This window comes from Limulus polyphemus, unplaced genomic scaffold (assembly GCF_000517525.1).
Source record: "Limulus polyphemus unplaced genomic scaffold, Limulus_polyphemus-2.1.2 Scaffold259, whole genome shotgun sequence".
Classification (NCBI taxonomy): Eukaryota; Metazoa; Arthropoda; class Merostomata; order Xiphosura; family Limulidae; genus Limulus; species Limulus polyphemus.
The window spans coordinates 150,074-160,310 of NW_013665869.1; the positions used below are offsets into that span (position 1 = coordinate 150,074).

General features: G+C 33.7%; 1 protein-coding gene across 1 annotated transcript; it reads left to right on the plus strand.

Moving 5' to 3' along the window:
* The first annotated feature begins 1,062 nt into the window (after positions 1–1,062).
* Positions 1,063–4,008, plus strand: LOC106478883 (histone-lysine N-methyltransferase, H3 lysine-79 specific-like). Its single transcript, XM_013939463.1, has 2 exons — positions 1,063–2,016; positions 2,428–4,008. The coding sequence occupies exons 1-2, from the start codon at positions 1,063–1,065 to the stop codon at positions 4,006–4,008; spliced, it is 2,535 nt and encodes an 844-aa protein (XP_013794917.1).
* Positions 4,009–10,237: the final 6,229 nt, after the last annotated feature.

Consider the following 10,237-nt stretch of genomic DNA (forward strand, 5'->3'; position numbering starts at 1 on the left):
TCACTTTGTATTGAGTCTTTGTTACTTATTTGTGTGTTGTCAGATGTTCGCATAAAGCTACTCAAGGGCTATTTGTGTTGTCCGTTCCTAATTTGAACTGATACGCAGGGGCAGTGTTTCTCAGTCTTTCCTATAACAGAATTTATAATGCATTACTAAAGTGGAGCAACTCACGTGAAAAATGACAGTAATAGCTTTCAAAATATTTCAGATCTCAGTGAAAACTATTTTATCCGCCTGCAGTTTTAATATTTTTATGTATAGCGACAACCAAACTCAGAGTTGTTCACCAGCGCCTTTTTTATACATTTTTTTATTGCGGATTTAGTCATAAAGACTTATCAAATTAAAAAAAGTATTAAATAATTACCTAGCAGCATTATTCTGTGAAGACGTTTGGAAACACTGTCTTTTTTTTACCAAAAGATCAATAAGATTTCTTCAAACATCTTTATGCTGTAAGTAATTATCACACCCTCATGCAGCGCGTAACAATATCTAAATACCACATAGTCTGAATGATTTTTTGGGTAGAGGGGGAGGGGGGAAGGGTTTGGAAACAGCTTGGAGTGTGTCTAAGGATTTCTGATAAAAAAGAGTCTTACCCACGGTATAACTACTTAGCTGTGAGGAAATATTATCAAAAGTATTTGATTTATCATAATTATAAAAGGTTATTATTTTTTAAACCAAACAACTACATGGTTATCATAATTTTTCTATCATATCAACCCATACTTTGCAACTTCAGACACTTTGTAAAAATATTTCTATTCTAATGATCTAATATAAATGACAAACTCATTAAGTAGTAAAATGTGTAAGTTAAGGATAAAAAATTATACATAAAATACTGGTGAACCAAATTTTATTTTTATAAGCACTTTTTAACTTTTAACTTAAACTCAGTTTTAAAAAAGTAGTAAATTACGAAGATGATTGGACATGAGAGCAACGCAGAGTATGGTGGGTAATAATATTTTTTCGCCTTAATTTTTATGCTAGTGTTGCATGCTTTATTGTTAGAGTTGGATAAGGGCAAGTTAAGTTTGGTGAAGAAGAATGGGTAATATTACTATATCGTTAGTTTTCAGTACCGTTAGCTTTATTTTTGTTTGTGTTGTAGTTGATGTGAGTTCGTGGAATGATAAAGATGAAGAATTTAATGTTAGTTTCAACTCGACAATCCCTCGAGGTGTGGAAGATAAAATGGACAAAATTATTAATTATGATACGAAAGGAAAATTCAACAGTATGGAACGAGGAATTGAAAGTATTCGAAATAAAGATACTGATGTTGGTTCAACAAAATTTCAAAGAACTAGCGTAAAAGGAACAAAACATTTTGTATTGATAAATAAGAATTTTGAAGGTAAACCTAAATATGGTCACAGTTATTATGACAATTCTAATGAAAGTTTGTGGAGTAGATGCTGTTCTGTGTATTTGACAAGATGGAGTTTGTCAGGAACTGTGCAAAAAACTGAAAAACGTTTAACTTTAAACCACCATTACGAATCGTGGCAAATCTTTGTGATGGATATTTGGTCATTAATAACAGAAAGATTCAATTTTAAAGGCTCATGGGATTGGTTATTGAAAGATTATGAGATGATCGACTTAATTATGGTTAAAATGAGTGAACCAGGTGATTTTGAAAACCTAATATTTAGTACAAAGATCAGAAATGTTTCCATACAACAACGAAAGGTTGTTAACAGTTTCATGGAACACTTGGAGGCCTGTCAGGGTGCTAACGAAATGGCAGCTATAAAGCAAACTATTCCTTTGAAAGAGCATAATAGTCGTAATAAGGATGATAAAAAAAAACAATTGGTGTACCATACTGAACATCTTAGTGAAGTATTTAAGTACAGATATAAACCATTCCTAAGTAATAGTCGCAACATCGATGGATATCGCAGGAAAAAACGGGAAAATGAGAATAAGGAAGATGAAGACAATAAACTTAATGAAAACTGGTATAAAGGCGAGAAACCAAGGAGTAAAAGGCAAGTACAAATACGAAGTGAAAAGTTAAAACGCATAAAAGGACTTGAAAAAATAGATGAGAAGGAGCCGATAAATAATGTGACAGGAGAAATAAGATTAAAAAAGCAAAAGTCAAATGAAAAAAGAAAAGAAAATGAAAGCATTGAAACCATGAACTGTGGAAATCTAAGTCAAAATACTGATACGGTATTTCAAATACAATTAAATACGAGCACAAACAAAATAGGAAATTTATCGAAAGGAAACGAAAACTTGAAATCTACGTCAATTGAAAAGGTGCAAATGAAACAAAGTGAAAATAAATTCCAAATGAAACCAAACGGTAATAAAGGACAGGTTGGAGAAGTAACTGAAACTGATTATTTAAGAACTGATATATCTGGAAATTTAATAAAAAATAAAATTGGGACCCAGGAGCAAGCAAAGTGGACTAGAATTACTTCTGAAATTAACGGTAAGGTAGAGAAGAACCAAAAGGTAAGGAAGCAGGGCAAGTTTGTAATGAAGGAAAACGAAAAGACTATGAGAGAAAAAATGAAGGATCTAGAACAGAATAAGGTCACAAAAACAAACGTGAAACTTGATCGTCATAAGCGTAAAGAGAAAAGATACAAAGGTGCGAATAAACTTGAAACGAGTACAGGTGCAGAACGAAAGGAAAGAAAATCAGCTGAAGCAAAAATATTAGCATCCAGAAAAACGAATGAGAATAAAACTGTAATTGAAAAATATTCAAGAAAACATGTGAAACAATGGGAAGAGCTGAACACAACTAAAAATAATTTCTCATCAAACATAAACAAAACCCAAAAACGGACAGAAACATTGGAGAAAGAGTACAGAAGAAGAAATTTAAATGAATCCACCACAGAGCACGAAGAACAAAGTGAATTATCTAATGGTAACGTGGTTGTTTTACAAAATGAAAATAGCGTTAAAAAAGAAACTGAAATTACTGGAAGTTTTCATAAGTACTTAAATGAAATCAAAAGAGAAAATAAATTACATCCAAAGAGCACAAAAAGAAAGAGAGAGGTTGCACTTAAAGTAACTTTTAAGTTAATAGTGTGTTTGCTAACGACAGGAAACAAGGGAAAAAACCAAATGCTTAAGAGTGAGAATGTGAATGAGCCAAAAGCAGAAACAAATCAAAGCGAAACAAACAGCAGCAAGTTTCTAAGCCCAGTAAATTCATTCGCATATGAAAACGACTTGCAACAACAAGATGTAACAGAAAAGGTGAAGCAAAGGCATTATTTTGGGAAGGAACAAAAGACAACGGATCTGAGTGAAATAGAAAGTATAGCAATGAATTATTTCTTGAATAAAAATTTCAAGCAAAACGACACAGAAACAAGTGAATATTCCTATGAAATGGTGAATTCAGAAGAACAGGTAAAGCAAGAAGGAACTCTGAAAAATAAAATGTTCAATAAAACAATGTATAGCTTAGCTGGTATAAATATGACTCAATATAACCCACGAAATATTGAACACAAATTCGAGGAGACTGTCTCAAACGAAAAAAAACTATGGATGAAAGATCATAAAGAATTCCCCCAAAAAATTGAAACTACAATGGAAGAACAAGCATTGTTCGATGAACATGTATACAACAAAAAACATAAATGGGAAAAGAAGCAAGGAGATTTAAATGGGGATTTTGTAGCCCTAGAGATATCGAATGACAATGTAACACAAGACCAGTCAAAAGAAGGTTACGACAAGTATGTCCTTCAGAAAGGGTCAAAAGACGATAATCGCGTAAAGAAAATTAAAACTACTACAGAAGCATATATAATGCATTCAGAAAATAAAAAGTACAAAAAAGAGACTGAGAGCAGTGAAATAAAACTACAGGACTCATTATTGGGTGGATATGGAACTAAAGAAAACAAAGAAACAAAAATGGATGAATACGTAACACTGGATTTGGAGAAAATGTGGTACGGAAACGAATTTGAGATCAGTGAACTCGTAAAACAACTTCTTTAGTTTCATTCTCACTCAATGAGTCCTGCATTTCTCTTACAAGTTCACTATTCTGCGTTGTGTTTTCGAAACCCACTTCCTCCGAACCAGTTATTACGTATTCATCTGTATTTGTTTCTCTGACCTCTTTAATTCCGTTTAATAACGAATCTTTTACACAAAAAAACAAGTGCAGATGAACATGGAATAATGGGTTCAGTGGAAGTGGGTTACGGAAACACAACGCAGAGCAGTGAAATCGTGAAAAAAATACAGGATTTGTTATTGAGTGAAAATGGAATTAAAGAGGGCAAAAAAAGAATTGCAGATGAATACGTGATAACGGATTCGGAGGAAGTGGGTTTCGAAAACACAACGCAGGAAAGTAAAATTATAAAAGAAATACAGAACTCGTTGAGTGAAAATGAAACTAAAGAGTACAAAGAAACAAAAATGGATGAGTACGTAACACTGGATTTGGAGAAACTGTGGTACGAAAACCAAACTGAGATCAGTAAAATCGTAAAACAAGTAAAAGATTCGTTACTAAACGGAATTAAAGAGGTCAGAGAAACAAATACAGATGAATACGTAATAACTGGTTCGGAGGAAGTGGGTTTCGAAAACACAACGCGGAATAATGAAATTATAATAGAAATACAGGATCCATTATTGAGTGAAAATAGAACGAACGAGAACAAAAAAACAAGTGCAGCTGAACGTAGAATAATGGATTCAGAGGAAGAGGGTTACGGAAACACAACACAGAGCAGTGAGATCGTGAAAAACATACAGGACTTGTTATTGGGTGAAAATGGAATTAAAGAGGACAGAAGAAACAAATACAGATGAATACGTAATAACTGGTTCGGAGGAAGTGGGTTTCGAAAACACAACGCGGAATAGTGAAATTATAAAAGAAATACAGGACCCATTATTGAGTGAAAATAGAACTAACGAGAACAAAGAAACAAGTGCAGTTGAACATGGAATAATGGATTCAGAGGAAGAGGGTTACAGAAACACAACGCAGAGCAGTGAAATTATAAAACAAACAGAAGACTCATTATTGAACGAAAATGGAACTAAAGAGAACAAAGAAACGAAAACGGGTGAATACGTTATAACAGTTTCAGTAGACAAATATGAAGAAACAACGGATGTAACTGAAATTATTAAAGTAAGGGATTCATTAATGACCGAAAATGAAATGCAAGAGTACACAGAAAAAAACATAGATAAATACCAGTTGGAATCAAAGACAAATGAGTATGAAGAAGCAAGAGAAAATAATAAAATAAAAAGTGCGAATATGTTATCGAGTAAAAAGGGAATGCAAGAGCAAACAGAAGCAAATACAGACGGATACACAAGTTCAATAAAAGAGGGGTACCAAGAAAATATTGACGGCAGTGAAATCACATCGAAGTCTGAGAATTTTTTCATTGAGAAAGGGATACTAGAGCATACAAAACCAAAATACCGATATCTAGTAAATGGAACAAAGAAAGAGAAATATGATGTAGAGGACAGTAAAATTATTCCAGCAAACTTGGCCTCGTTTTCAAGTGAGAATAACAATGAAAAGCAGATGGGAAAAGGTTATGATCACAACGTTTTGAATATATTAAAAGAAGAGGACAGTAAAGAAACATCGAAAACTACCGAAATTGTTACTAGAATCGTGGATATGCTGCCAAATGCGAAGGGAATGGACGAGCAGGAAAAGGCTAATAAATATCTAATGAGAAACAAAGATTCTCGGGAAAAGGCAACTGAGGATAATGAAGTTATTTCTGAAACGGTGAATTTAGTTTTAAATGAGAGTAAATCAAATGTACAGTCAAAAACAAGCAAATATCAAACGCAAAAAAACAAGAAAGAAAATAATGGAATAAAAGAAATTGGACTACAAGCTAATAATGAAAGTTTTTCATTGGAAACTGAATATTTCGTTATGAAAGGAAATACAGCGGGAACGGAAGTGGAGGAAGTAACCTTCCACAATCGTGAAACTAAAGAGTCGGATAAAATGAGAATAAAGGAACAGACTAAGAATGTGGGATATGAAACTGATTTAAAAGCTGTTGTAAATGAAAAATCACCGAAAGAAATAAAGGAAGTAACACTACGTGAAATAAAAGTTTCAGTTGAAGAAGTTGAAAATAAAGTTCTGGTGACACAAAGTACAACTGAGAGAGAAGGGAAAGCTAAAAAATCCAAGGTAAAAGATCAAGAAATATGGATCTTTACTGATAGTTACAATGAAGAAGAAAAGGGTGTTAATCAAACAACAAGCAAACCAGAATCAGTATATGGGAACGAAAATTATAAAATCCTGAATGGAACTGTGAAAACACAATTAAATGAAATCGAGAGGCCAAGTATTAAAGAAAGGGGTAAAAACAAAAAGTTTGAAAATTCAATAAATAATGACAAGAACCTAAAGAAAAATACTTCAAAGAAATATGCTCTAGAAGATAGTCAAGAAACTGATGACAAAATAGTGAATAAGCTGGTAAATGGCATAAATGTAACTCGTAAGCAGGATAAAGAAACTGGAGGGAATTTGGAATTAAAGATACCCAAACCAACTGAAGAGGAAAGTACAACTTATACGAATACACAAAATATAGGAAAAGTTTCCGAGAACGAGAGTAGTAGTAGAAATCCGCCGAGTAACAAAGCACTTAAAAAATTGAACTGGAATGAAAAGAAATATGCTAGAGAGAAGACGTGGAAAAAGGAAGAGAGTGAAAAAATTAAAACTAACAAAAATCGGCACTGTAACAGAGATGAAAGAACTTTTAAAAAATTATTGAAAGTATGCATGATTAAAAGCTACCTGTTTTTTGTTGGATCAACAAGTAAGTATTATAGGGAAGTCATTGAACTTTACTGTAAATCTTGTTTTTTGCTGGTATAACTTTTGCTTTATAAACATATTTAATATTATTTTTTGTATATAGATAATATTAATAAGAGCATTGCTTGTGTTTTTTAACCAATATTATTGCCAATCTTTTAACTTGTAATAATTTTGCCATTGGAAACATTTCGAAAGTGCAGTTAAATACATTATTTTCACTAGAATTAGAAAGGCACTGTGGTAGTGTGTCGTGCGGCCAAAATAACCTGCAGGACACATTGTGTGTTATTAACAGGAGTGATAGTTTAGCGATTTTCCACCTTCTATTGCTCGGACTGTGGTAATCCAAACTATCACAGTTTCAGTGGATGTGCATTCAGTGGATTCTTAGGCTTACTTCACATACCTAATTCCAAGATAATCCATTAAGAAATACCTGAGATATAACATCTCCAAATTTGATTGAGTTCGTTTTGTTTTTGTTGTTGTTTTTAAACCAATAATTCAGAAAGTTTATTTGATAGAAAAACGTACTTAACTTTTATGGATTTTTTTCAAGTCTGATACGCTGATAGATCTTTAGAATCTACAATTAGGAGTCTCATTTAGTATAAAAATTAGCCACATGTTTAAAGTTATTCAACAAAAACCGCTCAAACGTAAAATATTTTTGCGCACGCCTACGGTCTAACATTTTTACTGCAGCTTCACCTAAAAGTAAAAGTGTACCGTTTTAACTTTTAGTCATTCGGATTAAAGACGGTTGATTTAGAACAGCATAGCTAAGGTGGAAGGACGTGCGGCTACATAAGTATTGTTTAGGCCAAGCAAACTAGATTAGCAGTTTCTAATCCTAGCTCAAGTTTTCAAAGAATCGTACGGGTGGACGGTTATTATTGATTATCCAATGCCAACTTTTCAGCACAAATTTACTAAATTTTATTAAACTATCCTTATTAAATATTGTTTAGCGTCATGTCTGGAGTAATAATCTCTTCAGAATCGAAATAACCTACAATTCCATAAATAGATTTTAAACCATTGAAAAGAGAAAAAGGGAACATAGTAAAAAGTAATTGTAAACATGAATATTTTATTTGAAATATTATATAAATCTGAAAAAGATATCAAACAAATGCATACATCTTATATTGTGCAAATACGAAACAAGACTTTTGTATACAAGGAAATAGCAAATGGCTTAAGCTTAGGTTTACGCGTAAGCTAATAATCTTAAGTACAATCAAAAACATCTTAGGTGTGAAAAAAGGTGCGGCCAAAAAAGGATTCAATGTGCAACTTAAAGGAATAACATTAAAATTGGCGGTCAAATTAGTAACTACACTTATAGCATTGATAAGAATTTTACAGCAAATATTTTTCATTAGTTAGCTAGGCCGCGTATTTTATTTTACCCACCATCATGCCCGAAGTTGAACATGCCCTTAGGTGTTTTTGATTACATATCATGACTTTAATATACACTAACAAACCACACCAAATAAGATAGTGACACTCGATAGTAACCAACATTAGCTTTAAAGATCGCAATCCTATTATTCGGAACATATTTACAGAACCAACCAGATTCTTCAAAATATAGGATGGTAGTTTTCCTCTCTAAAACAGTGTTAATAGCACCTTTTATACTAACGCCATGGAATTTAGATTAACAGTTTCTTGTCATCATCCCCATGCAATCGATACAACCGTATAAATCACCATTATTTATGCCACTTGCTTTAGCTAATAGCACATTTGCAGGTTAAACAAAGAATGGTGTACGGATGTAGTTGTATCAACTGTTGAAAAATGCGTCCAGGTGTTCTTCTGCGATTTCTTCAACTGCGATGGTTGGTGTCAAATCTAGAAGATTTTGTGGTATTTTAACTTGTAAAAAAAAAGTTGTTCTGAAAGATTATTTCACACTGGTGTAACGAAAAAACGCTAGTGTATTTTCTTAGTTTTACTGAAGTGTACAGTGCCTTGCATAAGTATTTACCCCCACCCATGTAACGTTTCTACATTTTGTTGCCGTCTGAGCTTGCAATCATGAAACTTTCCAATGGGACTTTATATTCAGAATCTACTTGAAATTAAGAAAGCTAAAAAACGTTTATTATGCAAGTTAAATTTTCAAAGAAAATTAGAATATTCTCAATTGCATAAGTATTTAACCCCTTTGCTACGGCTACGCAACCCTATACCAGTTAAGGTGCAACAGATTAGTTTGGAAGGTCACAAAATTAGTGTAATGTCTGTGTGTGTATTCAACCTCCTTCACATTAGGTAATTAGTTTTGAATAAAAACAAGTTCATTTTGACTTCAAGCCATAACTCATATAGTGATACGACAAATCAATCGTGAAGATCAAAGAGCTTTCCAGACAAGTCGGGGAAAAGAATCACAGATCAGGAGAAGGTTATAAGAAAATTTCAAAGTCGCTGATTATCCCTTTGAGTACGGGGAAGTCTATCATTAAGAAGTAGAATGTGCTTCATACCACCCATATCAGGCCGCCCTTCCAAACTAAGCAGCCAGACAAGCAGGAAACTGATTAGGGATGTCATCGTGAAGTAAACAGTGACTCTAAAAAATGTGAAAAGTTCGAAGTCTGAGATTGGAGTCAGTGTTCATACATCGACAATATCCTGGTCCCTATACACAGCTGGCCTATATGGGCGAGTGGCAAGAAAGAAGTCATTACTGAAAAAAAAATCATCTTAAATCTCGTATGGAGTTTGCGACAAAGGATGTAAATGATACTGCAGACACGTGGCAGAAGGTTTTGTGGTCACACGAGACAAAATTGAGCTTTTTGGTCTAAATTTAAAGCGTTACGTCTGGCGCAAACACAGCACGTCACCCAGTCAACACCATCCCAACTGTCAAGCATGCTGGTGGCAGCATCGTGTTATGGGAATGCTTCTCATCAGCAGGGACTGGGAATTTTGTGAGGATTGAGGGGAAGATGGATGGTGCAAAGGAGAATACTAGAGGAAAACCTGCTTGAGTCAGCCAAGAATCTAAAACTGGGTCGAACATTCACATTTCAATAGGACAATGACCCAAAGCACAAGGATAAAGCCACACTGGAGTGGTTTCAAAAGAATAAAGTAAATGTCCTGGAGTGGCCAAGTTAAAGTCCTGACTTGAACCCAATAGAAAATATATGGCGAGACTTGAAGATTGCAGTCCATTAACGATCCCCAACAAACTTGTCAGAATTGGAGCAATTTTTCCAGGAAGAATGAACAAACTGGTAGAGACCTATCCAAAAATACTCACAGCAGTAATTGCTGCCAAAGGTGCTTCCACTAAGTACTGACTTAGGGGCTGAATACTTATGCAATCAGCAAATTTAAATTTATATATTTTCTTTG